Source organism: Clupea harengus, chromosome 17 (assembly GCF_900700415.2).
Source record: "Clupea harengus chromosome 17, Ch_v2.0.2, whole genome shotgun sequence".
In the NCBI taxonomy this organism is placed as follows: Eukaryota; Metazoa; Chordata; class Actinopteri; order Clupeiformes; family Clupeidae; genus Clupea; species Clupea harengus.
This window is the reverse complement of record NC_045168.1, coordinates 18,643,931-18,662,993: the sequence shown is the minus strand read 5'-3', so window position 1 is coordinate 18,662,993 and position 19,063 is coordinate 18,643,931. Positions and strand designations below refer to the sequence as shown.

The following is a 19,063-nucleotide window of genomic DNA, read 5'->3' as shown; positions in this document are numbered from 1 at the left end:
TATATACATTATATTTATTATTTATTTATATACTTATTTATATTTTATATAATCACTTACATACGCATTGCATTCCTACTGCTAGAAGACTCGCACCAGGATGTGAACACCAGCATTGATGTTAATCTATGTTCAAGTGTCTAACATTATTCTTTCTTTGTTTCAGTGACCCTTTCACATAACTTCAGAAAAGTGTACTACATATATTCATATTCGTCATAAAATTGTGTCGGAAGCAACTTCCAGATGACATCAAGGATGTTGTCAGTAGCTGTAGCCAGCAAGACTTAACTGTTCTTAGATGCTTGCTGTAAGCTGATCAAATGCACTCCATTTCATTTAAAACTCACACTGAAATTACAGTTTCTCTTTTTTTTTTATTGTTCCATGTTCTTTAGAATACACCATCTGAAATTAATTTAAGAACTTTGAATTACTACATAAATAAAACATGCCTGTATGTGGTTGACAGGAGAATATCATTGAAACACTGATGCAGGGTACTTACAAATATAGCCCATTTTATGGAGCATTTGCCTCTATAGTATAACCAATGGCAGCATGTTACACACCTACAGCTTAACAGTTCAAAAGAAAGCAGACATTTGACTGAAGGTGGCTTCTTATAAACTTGGTTTGTCAGAGAACCCAATAAAGAAATTCTACCTCCTGAACGTCACGACTCTCCACTAATAATGTAATCAATTTGCTTCTTTCAACAGCAGGAGAAACGTCCCCATGTTATACATGGGTAGCAATTCCATTCAGTTTTAGCAGGAGGTTAAAAGGTTTAGTCAAGAAATTAAGGAGCAAAATTTGAGAAAAATCTTTTTATTGTTTTAACCACAATGTAAAGTGAATCCTAGAAATCCATTCAGGTTGGAGTTCAGGGCCTGAAAAGACAAGACAAAATGAGAAAAGCAAGACTCCCTCCCACATGACACAGAATTTGAGTGCAAAATGTATCGTATACCTCTATGGCAAAGATCAACTGGGCAAGTTATCCTTTCCTGAAGAAAAAGAAACATTAGAATTCAAAGACTCACTTATGGCCACAGACATACAGAAACACCCAGGCCTACCTTGAAGGAATGTAGTCTACAGTTTGGCCAGTCTGGGCTTCATGTCCAGGAAAACTGGGGACAGGAGCAGGCTGAGCAGCACCATCACTTGGAGGAACGTCCAGTGGGATGTAGGTGGTTTGGGAAAAGACCCTTTTTCCACGCACGTAACGATTGAAGGATTTAACCACGTAGCGCGTTTGAAAACCTGATGGCTCTGAGATCACAAGGTAGTGCTCTTGCCCTGATGAGGGACCCTCAGCATCGCCACTGACATCCATGGAGGAGCTGCCAAGACTACCTAAAGAGTTGGATTGAGTCATCTGCGCCTGGGGCATCTTGGCTGCCTGGCTCATCTTGGCTACCTGGCTCACTGGGGCTGGGGGCATCTGGACCCATGCTCGGGGCATCTTGGCCTGGGGCATCTTGGCTGCCTGGCTCACTGGGGCCGGGGGCATCTGGACCCATGCTTGGGGCAGCTTGGCCTGGAGCATCTTGGCTGTCTGGCTCACTGGAGCCAGGGGGATCTGGGCCCAAGATGCCCCAGGCGCAGATGCCCCGGGCATCTTGGCTGTCTGGCTTACTGGGGCCGGAGGCACCTTTGCCTGCTCCTGGGGCATCTTGGCTGCCTGGCTCACGGGGGCCGGGGGCATCTGGACCCATGCTCGGGGCATCTTGGCCTGGGGCATCTTGGCTGCCTGGCTCACTGGGGCCGGGGGCATCTGGACCCATGCTTGGGGAATCTTGGCCTGGAGCATCTTGGCTGTCTGGCTCACTGGAGCCAGGGGGATCTGGGCCCAAGATGTCCCAGGCGCAGATGCCCCGGGCATCTTGGCTGTCTGGCTTACTCGGGCCGGAGGCACCTTTGCCTGCTCCTGGGGCATCTTGGCTGCCTGGCTCACTGGGGCCGGGGGCATCTGGACCCATGCTTGGGGCATCTTGGCCTGGGGCATCTTGGCTGCCTGGCTCACTGGGGCCGGGGGCATCTGGACCCATGCTCGGGGCATCTTGGCCTGGGGCATCTTGGCTGCCTGGCTCACTGGGGCCGGGGGCATCTGGACCCATGCTTGGGGAATCTTGGCCTGGAGCATCTTGGCTGTCTGGCTCACTGGAGCCAGGGGGATCTGGGCCCAAGATGTCCCAGGCGCAGATGCCCCGGGCATCTTGGCTGTCTGGCTTACTCGGGCCGGAGGCACCTTTGCCTGCTCCTGGGGCATCTTGGCTGCCTGGCTCACTGGGGCCGGGGGCATCTGGACCCATGCTTGGGGCATCTTGGCCTGGGGCATCTTGGCTGCCTGGCTCACTGGGGCCGGGGGCATCTGGACCCATGCTCGGGGCATCTTGGCCTGGGGCATCTTGGCTGCCTGGCTCACTGGGGCCGGGGGCATCTGGACCCATGCTTGGGACATCTTGGCCTGGAGCATCTTGGCTGCCTGGCTCACTGGGGCCGGGGGCATCTGGACCCATGCTCGGGGCATCTTGGCCTGGGGCATCTTGGCTGCCTGGCTCACTGGGGCCGGGGGCATCTGGACCCATGCTTGGGACATCTTGGCCTGGAGCATCTTGGCTGCCTGGCTCATTGGGGCCGGGGGCATCTGGGCCCATGCTGGGGGCATCTGCACCTGGGGCATCTTGGCTGCCTGGCTCACTGGGGCCGGGGGCATCTGTACCCATGCTCGGGGCATCTTGGCCTGGGGCATCTTGGCTGCCTGGCTCAGTGGGGTCGGGGGCATCTGGACCCATGCTCGGGGCATCTTGGCCTGGGGCATCTTGGCTGCCTGGCTCACTGGGGCCGGGGGCATCTGTACCCATGCTCGGGGCATCTTGGCCTGGGGCATCTTGGCTGCCTGGCTCAGTGGGGTCGGGGGCATCTGGACCCATGCTCGGGGCATCTTGGCCTGGGGCATCTTGGCTGCCTGGCTCACTGGGGCCGGGGGCATCTGTACCCATGCTCGGGGCATCTTGGCCTGGGGCATCTTGGCTGCCTGGCTCACTGGAGCCCAGGGCATCTGGACACATGCTCGGGGCATCTTGGCCTGGGGCATCTTGGCTGCCTGGCTCACTGGGGCCGGGGGCATCTGGACCCATGCTCGGGGCATCCTGGCCTGGGGCATCTTGGCTGTCTGGCTTACTTGGGCTGGGGGCATCTGCACCTGGGGCATCTTGGCTGCCTGGCTCACTGGGGATAGGGGCATCTTGGCTGCCTGGCTCACTGGGGCTGGAGGCATCTGGGCCCATGATGGGGGCATCTGCACCTGGGGCATCTTGGCTGCCTGGCTCACTGGGGATAGGGGCACCTTGGCAGCCTGGCTCACTGAGGGCGGGGACATCTGGGCCCATGGCGTCTTGAACGCAGGGCTTACAGACTGCTGACCCTGGCCCTCCTGAGCAGGGTTGAAGGGAGTCCACACTGAGTTCACCACACCATCTTGGCTCACCGGAGACCAAACCTGGTTTGATGGCATCTGAATCTGGCTTGCTAGGGCATGAGGAGTCTCTGCTTTACTTACTTTACTTTCCTTAGAAGGTTCATTGTAACTTGGGAACGCCTGACCTTTGATTGAGCTGAAGTCATTCATGGAAGGTACAGAGCCAATGCCAGGAGGCCTGGGTCTGAAGCTAGAGTACCCAGAACTCTGGGGTACTTCCAACCCTAGAACAAAACAAGGGCTTCAGTTAAAATATACTTAACATGCAACTTTACTACTACAAAAAAAAAAGCACCAACTCATACCTTGTTGAAGTTGTTGGCCGCATATTTCACTTAAGTAAAGGCAAATCCAAGGCAACCTGCAGAATACACTTTGTTTACACCAAGTGACAGAGAGAAAAAGACAACCTAAAGACAAACAAATAAATGTGTACCTGAACATCATGCCAAGAGTCATCACCAACTTCAACGGTTTGAAACTAAGACCCAAAAGTAGCACTCTTCTCCTCACCACTGCAACAGCAACACCCCAGCTTTGATTCCCAAACAACCAAGCTGGTCTTTTATAGGCACAGCTCCTCTGTCTGAATCCTAATTAACCAACTGGCTTCAGCTGATTGCAATTGCTGTGTGTGTGAACTTCCATTCAACACTGTGAGAAGTGTTGACATTACTGACAATATTCACTGCCACTTTGCTTTTTTGCGAGTGGTACATTTGTGTAGTGTCAGCGATGCGGAGAACAAAGCACTCATAATTATATGTTATTAGTACACCATAGCATATCATTATTGTAGAAAATGATTGAGGTGGACTCATGATAAGAATAGAGAGAAATACACACAATTTCTTTTTACTGCTTTATTGAATTTCTTATTAATACAATTACATTTAGTCATTTAGCAGAAGCTTTTACTCAAGAAATGTAAAAGTACACTGAGTAAGGAGAATCGAACTAGCACCATTGCAATTACTAAACAACTCCTCTTAACAACTCCTTTACCCCCTGTACCACTGTCATACTTGCCATTACACATACATACATAAATATCACCCAATAAACAGCTTCTTGTCTTTCTCTTGCAGCTGTGTTGGATTTTGCCATGATTATGGTCTTGTATTCTTCATAAGCGTTCATGATCATCTCCTGCTCGCCAGCGGAGAAAAAAAGAGGCTCTTTCTTTGAGTTTAGTAGCCATTGTACCATTAGAAAATCATGTTAACTGCTGTAGCCAAGGATGAGCTATAAACACTCAGCTTCAGGAACAAGTCAGCACACACACGCACACATACAGGTTACAGGTTATGGTAAAAAAAGGCATGAAAAGTGAAAACATGTTATTGTCTTGTATACTTACCTTATTAGTTTTGAAGAGCAATAGATCTAAACCTACCTCGCTGTATTTGAGAGATTTGTTTTTTTATAAATTATATATGATTTGTCTGTTTATATCTGTTATAAACTCAGTGCAGCCAGACTGTAAAGACCAGTCACACATTAGACTGGTTTGGCCTTTTGACCACCAGAGGGTGATCTTCACTTACATCAGCATCCATAAGCACTCTCATTGGAGCATTTCCTGAAGATGTGCCGATGAGAATATTCATTTGACTGATGGTTAATATAACCGAATTACACACATTACCAGCAGTTTGTTCTTTAATACATACCAGTAACCAGTAGTGATGGCATTGAGAACATCTTGAAAGGCAAAAACCTGCACATAACCAAGACATTTGAGCAACTGGAGAAGGACAGAGCACAGCAGACCTCCTCTCACCTTTGGACACACACATTGCCAGCATCATTGGTGATACAGGGGGGTATTCGTCGTAGCTCGCTAAGCGGTTTAGCGAGCTAATTTTCAGGCTAAGATAAGAAACGCCCCTCTTTTTGGTTCGTGGAAGCAACTTTTGATAAATCACCATAGTAACATATCAATTAGCACTAACCTGCTCCAGCGCAGGCTAACTTAAGTGTAGCTGGATAAGCTTGCCACACCCCTGGAAAAAGGAGGGATCCCATTGACCAAGGACTGATATTAGATAGTTAGATTAGCGTAGGGAGAGAGTTATTTGCGATCGCCAAGATCCATTATTCCATCATGATGAGTTCTTGTATGAGCGCTACCGATTAAGCCGACAAGGAATAATTAAGTTACAAGACCTTTTCGAGTCATTTATTGCAAACACCACAGTCGAACATTGACTGTCTTGCGCTTTTTTGCGAGTGGTACATTTTTGTAGTGTCGGTGATGCGGAGAACAAAGCACTCATAATTATATGAGTGTTATTAGTACACCATAGCATATCATTATTGTAGAAAATGATTAAGTTGGACTAATGATAAGAATAGAGAGAAATACAGAGAATTTATTTTCACTGCTTCAATTTATTGCATTTGTTATTAATATATTTAGTCATTTAACAGACGCTTTTATTAAAGCGACTTACAAGGAAATGTAAAACTACTTCGAGGAAGGAGGTGAGGGGATTTGAACCAGCAACCTTCCAGTTTCAAACCGGTAGAGTAATCCTCTGTACCAGTTGACACTTGCCATTGGGTATTCATTAGTGCTGTCAAACTATTAAAATATTTAATCGCGATTAATCGCATTTATGTCATAGTTAACTCAAAATGAATCGTGATTAATCGCACATTTTTATCTATTCTAAATGTCCCTTCGTTTATTTATTTTTTCCATCTTTTTATTTTTATTTTAATGCCCTTATCAACATGGAAAAGTGGATTGGCTTGCTTTATGCAAATGTTTTATTTGATTGAAAACCAACATTGCCAAACAGGGCGGTACAAAATAAAATTATAAAGTGCACATTTCAGGTAAACAAGGACTCAGCCTATAGTGCAGTTAAACCATGGCTTAATATTTTATTTTTTTTCAAGTTTGCTGGGAACATAGCAGTCAGGCCTCTTATTTCAGAAACAATGAACCGTAACAGTTAGGTTACCAATAAAAGATAAGCCTACTACTAACTTTTAAAAGTAAACTTTCCATTCAGAAGCTTTTTATCATCCATTTCGCCGTATCGCGCTCACCATTCACTCAAACCGTAACGTTAGCCTACTACACAGTTTGCAAGGCCAAAAAGAATGTAAATCTAAAAAAATAAAAATAAAAATCGCGTTAATCTCGCGATAAAAAAATGTACGCCGTTAAAATGGGTTTGCGTTAACGCCATTAATAACGCGTTAAACTGACAGCACTAGTATTCATACATAGATATCACCCTATAAACATCCCAACACACCTTGCTCTCACAGCAGTGGCGGTGTTGAATTTTGCCATGATTATGGTCTTGTATTCTTCATAAGCGTTCATGTTCATCTGCTCGCCAGCGGAGAAAAAAAGAGCCCTTTTCTTTGAGTTTAGAACCATTATACCGTTAGAAAATCATTGTTTTGGTGATCAACCTTTCCTGCCTTTTGAAGTAGGACGTGCACGCGCAATAGCCCTGATAAGTTTAGCCTGGTTGAAATTAACCACATGATTTGGAGGCGGATGAGCCGTTGACGAATCGATATTTGCTGTTCTCAATCAGCGCGCTAATGTTAACGGGCTAAAAGGACAATTGATTAACTAAGCTTCAACCCTTACGACGAATGGGGCCCTGACCCTGTTTGGATTCTGTGTTTTGGATATTTCTGCCTTGGACTCTGACTTTTGGATGTTTGACCTTTGACCTGCCTGTTGACTACGAGACTGTTTTGCCTTTGGATTTTTGCCTGAGAAATGTATTAAAAATAACTCTGAACCTTGAGCTGTGTTGTCTGCAGTGGGTCCTTCACTACTGAAAGCCTAACAATCCATATTGTCGGCCAAAGAAACAAACCACTGTGTTTGCAAACCTTAATTTCAATGCGTAAGATAATATAATTTGAAATGGCAGACCAACCATGAAATAATTGTTATTTAGAGGAAACCAAATTTCTAAATATATTTTCTTAAAGTACCCAACTTTGGCCAGTCCGTGGTCACTCAGGAGGACCAGGAGCCGTCCGAACCCTCTTCGGTGCGTCGGGAGCCAAGGGTGCTGACTGACGCAGTTCTACAAACTCAAGAGGACACGACCAAAGTAATGAGTAAAATAAAAGACCAACTGACAATTATTTCCAATGTATCAATGGAAAAAAATCAACAAGTAAAATAAGCTTCCTGTGCAGTCCAAATTATTAGTAAACCTTAGACTGTTAACTAATATTTTAATAATAATACTAATACTAATATTTTGTGACCATACTGCTAAATAAATGCTTTTCTCTTATTTTTCAAACCTTGGCTAATAGGCAGACTTCCCTAAGATCTCTGTATGGGATAGTGTTAGTTTGGCCCCAGCGCTCATCTGAATGGCCCCAGCATTAGGAGGTGGTAAAGGATCTTTGTCAGGCATGGGGGCTCTGACCAGGCTGTGGAGCACATGGCAAGCCACGACTTTCCAGGCCAATACTGCAGTGTTCACCCCGTGCTAGATGGGCAAAGAAGGAAGGAAGACAAACACGGCAACTTGTCAACAAGTGAGGAATACTGGTAAAAATCCAAGTATTGTATTGTCAACTTTAGCGAATGGATTGTATGTAATCTTGCTAGTTAACTAACGCTAGCTAGCCAGTGACGTGTGACGTTCCTTGTTCCTAAAGGTGCAGTACTGTAGAACTGTTAAGGAGTGAAGCTTGCCTAGGGCGCCAAATGCGCTAGGGACGGCCCTGTATGATGATGCCAGGTCAGACAAGGAGTGAATGGTTTAAGTAAAGAGGTGACAAATGTGCGTGATTAGTACTCCGGTGATTGTGAATGAGACGGAGGTGTGCGAGTTGAAGTCGAAGGGAGCGTGGCAGGAGCAGAGTTCAGCGATGGCGTGACATATATGCACACATCAAACCACAATCACACGGCCCTCATGCCCATTTTCCTTCAGGGGATTGGGCAAAAAGTGTAAAATTATGCAAGATATTTGTTTGAAAAAACTGTTGACAGTGAGAGAGTGTTCAACTACGGGTAAGAAAAGTGGGGGATGACCGGTTTATTTTTATTTTCTATGGTTCATACTTCTAGTACACTAGTACAATATCTCGGTGAAATGCTGCATTTGGGCCCAAAAAGTAAATCCTGACATTCCAATCAATACAGTGGCACATAAAAAGAGCTTTACATATTTAGTATAGAGTTCAGTTTGTTGTCAAACACATAGCTATGACAATATAGTACATTTTGATATTTGTAGCATACTAAGTTGATTTCCTCAGTAATACATGGGACGCCAGACACACCAGATGCTAATTATTAGCACTACTATTGCACAAATGTAGAAAGTATGTCTTCTGAAAAAACTGGTGTGTGCCCTTTTAGGAGGGGTTTGTGGATAGCACAACCACTTCATGAAATGTATTGAGTTGTGCAGTTTATGACTCTAGCAGTAAATGTCTTTGTCTTCAAGGTTGGACCAATGTTTTTCAGCATTTATATCCATCACAGACATCAAAATGGAGAAAACCACCAATATACAGTGGACAAGGCTATTAATGTCTCTTTTCTGTTGTCTTCATTTGCACATTTGGCATTGAGGAAATCCAAAAGTAACGGAAAGTAATCAAGTTACATTACTGATTACATAACAGGTAATAATCAGTAATAGTAACGGAATACATTTTTAAAGTAATCCTCCCAACCCTGGTTATAAGTCTGCTCCTGTTGGATCCTCAGGTTGGCTAAGGGAGTCATGCAGTCCTCCAGGCCCCCGGGCACCGTCAGGGCCAAATGTGCATCGCAGATGATCTGTACATTGATGGAATGAAACTCCTTTCTGCTGACATCATTACATTTGTTGTGTGATGGTGGTTTTATGGGTTACAGCAGTGTAAATAGAACTGAGATGGATTGAGTAAATTAAGTTAGAATACAAAACACAGGATTGTGATAACTGTAATATGTTTGGAGAACACCTGAATCTGCACAGTGTTGCAGATCAGAAATGAAGATATTGTCCAACAATGTATACCTCTCTGTGGTTGACGGGGTAATGAGATGGATGAAAACACTAGATTGGGTTTCTAGGTTTCCTTCCATAGGCCAGTAGGTCCTCATTAAAATCCCCACAGACAATAACTGCACTATCAGCAATAACATGTAAAGAGTCCAATACCTGACAGATTTGGCAAAAAGGTGTTGTAATCTGATGATGTGTAGATCACTGCATTTAGTACCTGAACTGGGGCCACAACGTTTAATACCAGGAATTCCAGATCAGTCACACCCTGTCTGTATTGCATGTGGTGGGCTTGATCATGGCTTTTTACACAGCAACTCCGCCGCCATGCCTGTTCAATAGATGTGAATAATCTGTATATGAGACATGTCTGTTGCGCTTATACCTATGATAATTCTCTAACTGCACATTTTCTGGGACAAAAGTGCAGATTGGGTTCTGCTACTGGGTAGTTCAGTTGACAGAGAGTGTCATATGACTCACATCTAATCAGTCAGTATGATAATTATCGGTATAATAATAATAATGATGACAATAATAATTCAAAATAATTTCAAATGAATAAATTACTTTTCTGCTAAATTATTGATGTATGTGGACAAAAACTATGTAATCAAGCTCAGCTTAGCTCAAGCTTAGCTGACTAGTACTAGTTCAGTTTAAACATTAATTTGCTATATATACTGTAGGTACAATACAAGAACTATACATTAATGCAAATGAAATATAAAACATTGTTTTACGAATTTGTGTGGTTGTGTTTGTGTTTGGGTTCCATCAATCACAGTTCCATCAATGGACACGAGAGGGAGGCAACTTGTCATTGGTGTTCAGCAAAATAATGTTCTGGTCCTGAAGTATGGGGTCATTCCACGCCAAACGTGACAATTTAAGGAAAATTCCCCACTCGACCATCTCAGATTTGGCTGAAAAAATTCAAGGTTGTTCATAAACTTCTTAATATGAATAGTCCCAAATATTAGCTCTCTACTCCCAATAGTTTTGTCACAAAAAGATGTTTTAGGAGGGAGGGGGTGCCTGTACTTGAGACGCTTTTTTAGCAGCGTTTAGCTAGCTCCTTCAAACTTTCTAGGCTTAAAATATGATACCATTACTAGAAGATTATTCAAGGGACTTCCAAGGGTGTGGCTTGGGTATATCATAGTATTCGGGGTGCTTGAATTTGCGTAAATATTTTACTTTATGCTTTGTTGCAGCATCTTTGAAGGCCTGTGGAAAGCTCAATGTTAAAGCTGGAGACTTGATAGAATGCACAGACCTTCCTATGTATGCTTCGTATGTTGTATTAAAAAACTGTCCTTATGTGATGAATGGGCTGTAAATGTCTAATTTTAATGGAAAGAAGTGCCTAACACAAAGTTTCTTCCTTCATTCAGCCCTTCTAGCCCTTCATCACTTGCTTTTATGTCGTGAGGAAAGGACAATTTGTGCCGTTATCTACACAGAAGGTTTATTACCACAGAAACTTACTTCATGTGGTAGCATAATGTGGTAGATGCACATGGTCATATGATGACAGAAGATAAATAAAGCACAAGCTTACTTTTCATCTGCATGACTAGTACTAAAACATTAATCTTACCTCATAAGTGTTTGTGGGAGGGCTGTCCTATCTATTTAGCCAAGTTCCTGTCATTTTTCCAAAAACAATATTTCAATTGGGAATAAATAAATGTTGATAGCCCAAATATATTTTAAATGAATTAATAAATACATGAACTGTCATGAAATCTATTGTCACCATACACCATATTATCACCTTTTTTCTCTCACAAACACTTTCTGTCTCCCTTCAACACTGGAGTGACACTCATTGCACACATGCTCACACATTCTCTTCTCTCCCTAGAATTTTCTCTCTTTTGTGATAAATGTAGTTATTCATTACTGTTTGTATTATTTGCCACAAACTAAAATCTTTTAAATTGTAAATCTTGTTGTCAAAAACATCAGACTGTAACATATCAAAAACATGGACGGATATGAAACCTAATTGTAACAGGTGAACAGAATACCATTCCTGTTTTGGGGATTGTGTTGATACACAATGAATGGCTCCTCCAGAATCAGGGTCAGTGTGTGCAGATTCATATTCAAGCAACAATGGACAATTTGGGACACACCCTTCCAGACATTTAATGATGTCTTTGACTCAGTCCATGGCATCTGTCCTTCTGTGCCCTCCTCTCTCTGACATTTGTTCCATGTAGGAGGCAAGGAAGGATCCTGAAGGATGTCTTGGTGTTTAGGAGGAAACAGGTCAGGCTTACCCCAGGTGAGAGACGACAGGTCCCCAGACCTATTGTCCCAATTGGACGGCCTGATAGAAAGAGAGGGTGTCCGCTCCACCTGGATGGGGGTGAGGAGAATCTCCATCCTGCCTGTAGTCTTCAAAAAAGGAGACACTGGAACACGGACACTAAGGCATTGAGTGAACCATTGAACTGGTACCACAGCGCTGACACCCGTCAGAGATATCTTCGGACATAAAGCAGTGGTTGTGCCAAGAGTGCAATCGTTGCAAAAGATACGGGGCCAGCACCAATGTTTAATGGGCCACCTAGCCCTAGGCCAAATGAGATCTTACCATAGATACCACAGTGTTGGAGCCATCCAAGAATGGATTACTGAATGTCCCCATCATGACTGGCGTGTTCACCAAATACACCGTTGCTGTCCCTTCTCGTGATCAGCAGGCTTCTACCGTTACCAGGGTCCTTCTGACGCCTTGGATTTTCAAGTTCTGAGTTCCGAGCCTTATTCATTCTGACCAAGGTAGGGGCTTTGAGAGTCCTTTACTCCACCAGCTCCGCTGCTTGTATGGGATAGAGAAGTCCCTTACTAGCCCGTACCACCCTGCAGTGCAAGCATTCCAATAGAACTCTCCACACCCTGCTACACACACTGCCGGCATCGTGGAAGCAGGATTGGGCCCCCTGTCTCTCGCAGGTGTTTTTCTGCTATAATACCACACCTAATAAGGGCACGGGTGAGTTCCCCTTTCCTCCCCCGTAGGCTTTCTCCTGGGTCGGGTACAGGATTGGGTGGTCGAGCACCAGGCCAGACTCAAGGTGGCTTATGAGGGTTGTTGGCTGCTGCTGGTCACCAGAAGGAGCGGCACGATCAGCAGGTCCACGATGTGCCTCTGCAGGTGGGCTAGTTGGATCCAGATCCAGGACATACAGTGCCCTCCACAATTATTGGCACCCCTGGTGAATATGAGCAAAACAGGCTTTAAAAAACATTAAATTAAGGGGTGCCAATAATTGTGGCACACATGTTTTGGGAAAAATATTTATTTAATGTCAACAGTTTTTTTTCTTTCAATAGTTTTACTTCAGTGAAAAGGTAAGATTTTTGTGAATATTTTGAGTGAAAGACCAAGAGGATAAACAGCAAAGACATATTTTTTTATAGCCTGTTTTGCTCATATTCACTAGGGGTGCCAATAATTGTGGAGGGCACTGTATTTAGCTCAGTAGTGTACCACATACTGAAAGCTCCTCTCAGTAAAGCGGTTTATACCACTGCCCCTGTGGATAACTTGTTCAACGTAATGGCCATATGTCCTGGGTTAGATCTTGTGCTTGCCTGCCCTCATTTTACATTGGCATTTTTTCTTTGTTTTATTGAACTTTAAAATACTTTAATTAAATTTAAAAGATCATTTAAAGTTGAACTAACGAAATAATACAATACAATAAAAAAAGTAATTAGAGGATCAAATGAAAACAAAAATCAAGATAACAAGGGGCTCACCCCCAAGCTTCTATATCAGGGCGCACAGTCACACCGATATGACCGATAAATCTCTCTATTTATGTAAGCTCTCTGCCCCTTTAGCACTATATTTCTGAATGAATATGTCCAGTCAACATCAACTTCAGCGGTCATTGTCTCTGTGATGGTGGCGGTGTAGACCGAATTCGGGCAACGCACACACGTAGCTGGAAGCCCAATCCGCAGTAACCGTGTCCCCAATTTGAAATTCAATAGCTATGACTCCAGATGCTTTCTCTACGCATTTGAGGTGCACAGTCACTGATCTCTGATAGGGGGACGGTCGGCCTGTCTTGTGTTCCATCTAAAAAATAGAAGGAATATATTGTTAAATCATAATCCCTGCAATACAATTCAGGCTCAGACAGTTGCCCTAGGAAAGATTGATAGCCTAAGATAAAGACTAGAAGAAGGAGACAGGGAGTCAGAGGGGATCATGGGAAAAGGCTAAGGCTGAACAAGGTAAAAAAAAAAAATAATTATGAAACATCAGACACACCATTTCATTTTGTTTAGGCTGCATTTATTAATGAAATATTTCAGGGTATTTATATTGATAAAGTGGCCATATTATTTCAGAACAGAACAGTAGACTACCAAGACGTGAAGTATTTCTAGGCTGAACTTAATTTATTTTATTAAGAAGGATTTAAGTTTCTTAGGGTCTCAACCGCTTAAAACCTAAGAATGTGAGGTAGCAAAATGGATTAGTTTTATATATTTTTTAAATTAACCCTATCAAACACACATATATGTCCTGTAACTTACAGGGTAAAAGAGAGAATTAACACATACCTTTTTGAACACAGTCTTCCCTTGAAATGAAGCTTGTTGAGGTAAAATTAATTACAACATAATTTAGTGATTCTATTTAGACATCGATTGGGTCTTTTGGCTGCTGGGGAGCACATTTGTGTCCTTAACTTATATTTAAATCCGTTTATATTTCCATTTATGTCATGGATAAGGTAGTTACGCCAATACATCTTTTTGTTGAACAGATGTGGATAAGAAATTATAACTGTTACAAGAATATAATTCTTACTTTGTACCTTAAATTCCCTTTTTTACTATGGTCATTAGCAGTAAAACTACCAGCGTTGTTACATTAAATTAGCAGTTGATACATGTAACCAATAACATACTGCATATTTAGAGTAGAATATTAGACTCACCTTTGCACATGTACTTTCTATTGCACCTATTTTGATACTGTGATATTGCTGTAGAGTTTCTGTTATTGCTGTTTCATACTGTACAATGGGAGCACTAGTTTGCTAATGTTGTTGCCATCTATTTATATCATATTTTATATAATCACTTACATATGCATTGTATTCCTACTGCCAGAAGACTCGCACCAGGATGTGAACACCAGCATTGATGTTAATCTATGTTCAAGTGTCTAACATTATTCTTTCTTTGTTTCAGTGACCCTTTCACATAACTTCAGAAAAGTGTACTACATATATTCATATTCGTCATAAAATTGTGTCGGAAGCAACTTCCAGATGACATCAAGGATGTTGTCAGTAGCTGTAGCCAGCAAGACTTAACTGTTCTTAGATGCTTGCTGTAAGCTGATCAAATGCACGCCATTTCATACTCAGACTAAAATTACAGTTTCCCTTTTTATTGTTCCATGTCCTTTAGAATACACCATCTGAAATTAATATCTTAAAAACTTTGAATTACTACAAAAATAAAAATTGCCTATATGTGGTTGACAGGAGAATATCATTGAAACACTGATGCAGGGTACTTACAAATATAGCCCATTTTATGGAGCATTTGCCTCTATGGTATAATCAAAGGCAGCACGTTACACACCTACAGCTTAACAGTTCAAAAGAAAGCAGACATTTGGCTTCTGAAGGTGGCTTCTTATAAACTTGGTTTGTCATAGAGAACCCAATAAAGAAATTCTACCTCCTGAACGTCACGACTCTCCACTAATACTGTAATCAATTTGCTTCTTTCAACAGCAGGACAAAATGCCCCATGTTACACATGGATAGCCTGCCTTTTACACCTCAATTCCATTCAGTTTTAGCAGGAGGTTAAAAAGGTTTAGTCAAGAAATTAAGGAGCAAAATGAGAAAAATCTTTTTATTGTTTTAACCACAATGTAAAGTGAATCCTAGAAATCCATTCAGGTTGGAGTTCAGAAAAGCAAGACTCCCTCCCACATGAAACACAGAATTTGAGTGCAAAATGTATCGTATACCTCTATGGCAAAGATCAACCGGGCAAGTTTATCCTTTCCTGAAGAGAAAGAAACACATTAGAATTCAAACACTCACTTATGGCCACAGACATACAGAAACACCCAGGCCTACCTTGAAGGAATGTAGTCTACAGTTTGGCCAGTCTGGGCTTCATGTCCAGGAAAACTGGGGACCGGAGCAGGCTGAGCAGCACCATCACTTGGAGGAACGTCCAGTGGGATGTAGGTGGTTTGGGAAAAGACCCTTTTTCCACGCACGTAACGATTGAAGGATTTAACCACGTAGCGCGTTTGAAAACCTGATGGCTCTGAGATCACAAGGTAGTGCTCTTGCCCTGATGAGGGACCCTCAGCATCGCCACTGACATCCATGGAGGAGCTGCCAAGACTACCTAAAGAGTTGGATTGAGTCATCTGCGCCTGGGGCATCTTGGCTGCCTGGCTCATCTTGGCTGCCTGGCTCACTGGGGCTGGGGGCATCTGGACCCATGCTCGGGGCATCTTGGCCTGGGGCATCTTGGCTGCCTGGCTCACTGGGGCCGGGGGCATCTGGACCCATGCTTGGGGCATCTTGGCCTGGAGCATCTTGGCTGTCTGGCTCACTGGAGCCAGGGGGATCTGGGCCCAAGATGCCCCAGGCGCAGATGCCCCGGGCATCTTGGCTGTCTGGCTTACTGGGGCCGGAGGCACCTTTGCCTGCTCCTGGGGCATCTTGGCTGCCTGGCTCACTGGGGCCGGGGGCATCTGGACCCATGCTCGGGGCATCATGGCCTGGGGCATCTTGGCTGCCTGGCTCACTGTGGCCGGGGGCATCTGGACCCATGCTTGGGGCATCTTGGCCTGGAGCATCTTGGCTGTCTGGCTTACTGGGGCCGGAGGCACCTTTGCCTGCTCCTGGGGCATCTTGGCTGCCTGGCTCACTGGAGCCGGGGGGATCTGGGCCCATGCTGGGGGCATCTGCGCCTGGGGCATCTTGGCTGCCTGGCTCGCTGGGGCCAGGGGCATCTGGAGCCATGCTGGGCCTGGGGTATCTTGGCTGTCTGGCTCACTGGGGCCGGGGGCATCTGGGCCCATGTTGGGGGCATCTGCGCCTGGGGCATCTTGGCTGTCTGGCTCACTGGAGCCGGGGGCATCTTGGCTGTCTGGCTTACTGGGGCCAGGGGGATCTGGGCCCATGATGGGGGCATCTGCGCCTGGGGCATCTTGGCTGCCAGGCTCACTGGGGCCGGGGGCATCTGGGCCCATGTTGGGGGCATCTGCGCCTGGGGCATCTTGGCTGCCTGGCTCACTGGGGCCGGGGGCATCTGGACCCATGCTGGGGGCATCTTGGCTGTCTGGCTTAATGGGGCCGGGGGCATCTGGACCCATGCTGGGGGCATCTTGGCTGCCTGGCTCACTGGGGCCAGAAGCATCTGGGCCCATGCTGGGGGCATCTGCACCTGTCTGGCTCACTGGAGCCCGGGGCATCTGGACCCATGCTCGCGGCATCCTGGCCTGGGGCATCTTGGCTGCCTGGCTCACTGGGGCCGGGGGCATCTGGAGCCATGCTCGGGACATCCTGGCCTGGGGCATCTTGGCTGCCTGGCTCACTGGGGCCGGGGGCATCTGGAGCCATGCTCGGGACATCCTGGCCTGGGGCATCTTGGCTGTCTGGCTCACTGGAGCGGGGGGGATCTGGTTCCAAGATGGGGGCATCTGCGCCTGGGGCACCTTGGCAGCCTGGCTCACTGGGGCTGGAGGCATCTGAGCCCATGCTGGGGGCATCTGCGCTGGGGGCATCTGCGCCTGGGGCATCTGCGCCTGGGGCATCTTGGCAGCCTGGCTCACTGAGGGCGGGGACATCTGGGCCCTTGCCATCTTGAACGCCTGGCTTACAGACTGCTGACCCTGGCCCTCCTGAGCAGGGGTGAGGGGAGTCCACACGGAGTTCGCCAGGCCATCTTGGCTCACCGGAGACCAAACCTGGTTTGATGGCATCTGCATCTGGACCCATGCTCGGGGCATCTTGGCCTGGGGCATCTTGGCTGTCTGGCTCACTGGAGCCGGGGGGATCTGGGCCCATGATGGGGGCATCTGCGCCTGGGGCATCTTGGCTGCCTGGCTCACTGGGGATAGGGGCACCTTGGCAGCCTGGCTCACTGGGGCTGGAGGCATCTGGGCCCATGCTGGGGGCATCTGGGTTTTCTCCTGGGGAATCTGGGCCCATGCTGGGGGCATCTGCGCCTGTGGCATCTTGGCAGCCTGGCTCACTGATGGCGGGGACATCTGGGCCCTTGCCATCTTGAACGCCTGGCTTACAGACTGCTGACCCTGGCCCTCCTGAGCAGGGGTGAGGGGAGTCCACACTGAGTTCGCCAGGCCATCTTGGCTCACCGGAGACCAAACCTGGTTTGATGGCATCTGCATCTGGCTTGCTGGGGCATGAGGAGTCTCTGCTTTACTTTCCTTAGAAGGTTCATTGTAACTTGGGAACGCTTGACCTTTGATTGAGCTGAAGTCATTCATGGAAGGTACAGAGCCAATGCCAGGAGGCCTGGGTCTGAAGCTAGAGTACCCAGAACTCTGGGGTACTTCCAACTCTAGAACAAAACAAGGGCTTCAGTTAAAATATACTTAACATGCAACTTTACTACAAAAAAAAAAAAAAAAAAAGCACCAACTCATACCTTGTTGAAGTTTTTGGCCACATATTTCACATATGAAGTAAAGGCAAATCCAAGGCAACCTGCAGAATACACTTTGTTTACACCAGGTGACAGAGAGGAAAAGACAACCTAAAGACAAACAATTAAATGTGTACCTGAACATCATGCCAAGAGTCATCACCAACTTCAACGGTTTGAATCTAAGACCCAAAAGTAGCACTCTTCTACTCACTACTGCAACAGCAACACCCCAGCTTTGATTCCCAAACAACCAAGCTGGTCTTTTATAGGCACAGCTCCTCTGTCTGAATCCTAATTAACCAACTGGCTTCAGCTGATTGCAATTGCTGTGTGTGTGAACTTCCATTCAACACTGTGAGAAGTGTTGACATTACTGACAATATTCACTGCCACTTTGCTTTTTTGCGAGTGGTACATTTTTGTAGTGTCAGCGATGCGGAGAACAAAGCACTCATAAATATATGACAGTGTTATTAGTGCACCATAGCATATCATTATTGTATAAAATGATTAAGGTGGACTCATGATAAGAATAGAGAGAAATACACACAATTTCTTTTCACTGCTTCAATTTATTGAATTTCTTATTAATACATTTACATTTAGTCATTTAGCAGACGCTTTTACTCAAAGCGACTTACAAAGAAATGTAAAAGTATACTGGGTAGGGAGATGAGGGTAATTGAACTAGCAACCTTGCAATTACTAAACAACTTCTCTTGACAACTCCTTTACCCCCTGTACCACTGTTGTACTTGTCATAACATATACATACATAAATATCCTCCCAAACACAGCTTCTTGTCTTTCTCTCGCAGCGGTGGCGGTGTTGGATTTTGCCATGATTATGGTCTTGTATTCTTCATAAGTGTTT

The 19,063-nt window shown here is 45.3% G+C and overlaps 1 protein-coding gene across 6 annotated transcripts; it reads right to left on the bottom strand.

The window, feature by feature from the left end:
* Positions 1-815: 815 nt before the first annotated feature.
* LOC116224452 (basic proline-rich protein-like) lies at positions 816-18,432 on the bottom strand. 6 transcript variants are annotated; one of them, XM_042710283.1, is made up of 7 exons: positions 18,324-18,432; positions 18,190-18,248; positions 16,903-18,102; positions 16,460-16,794; positions 1,083-2,677; positions 974-1,010; positions 816-893 (listed from the first exon to the last, which is right to left on the bottom strand). In XM_042710283.1, exons 1-6 carry the CDS (start codon positions 18,344-18,346, stop codon positions 1,001-1,003), a joined length of 3,222 nt encoding a protein of 1,073 aa, XP_042566217.1. In that variant the 5' UTR covers positions 18,347-18,432; the 3' UTR covers positions 816-893; positions 974-1,000. The 6 variants fall into 6 exon arrangements, with proteins under 6 accessions (XP_042566217.1, XP_042566218.1, XP_042566216.1 ...); XM_042710284.1 differs by having other exon boundaries at positions 16,460-16,803; positions 16,912-18,102; XM_042710282.1 differs by having other exon boundaries at positions 16,460-18,102.
* Positions 18,433-19,063: the final 631 nt, after the last annotated feature.

What these genes read in the sequence shown, in the direction of transcription:
- LOC116224452 (XM_042710282.1), bottom strand. Translation starts at nt 18,346, where the DNA reads ATGACTCTTGGCATGATGTTCAG. An exon ending in TGGCCAAAAACTTCAACAAG is followed by an intron (nt 18,103 to 18,189) that starts GTATGAGTTGGT and finishes GTTTTGTTCTAG; the next exon opens with AGTTGGAAGTACCCCAGAGT. An exon ending in TGCCCCCAGCATGGGCCCAG is followed by an intron (nt 2,678 to 16,459) that starts ATCCCCCCGGCT and finishes CCCCAGGTGCAG; the next exon opens with ATGCCCCCAGCATGGGCCCA.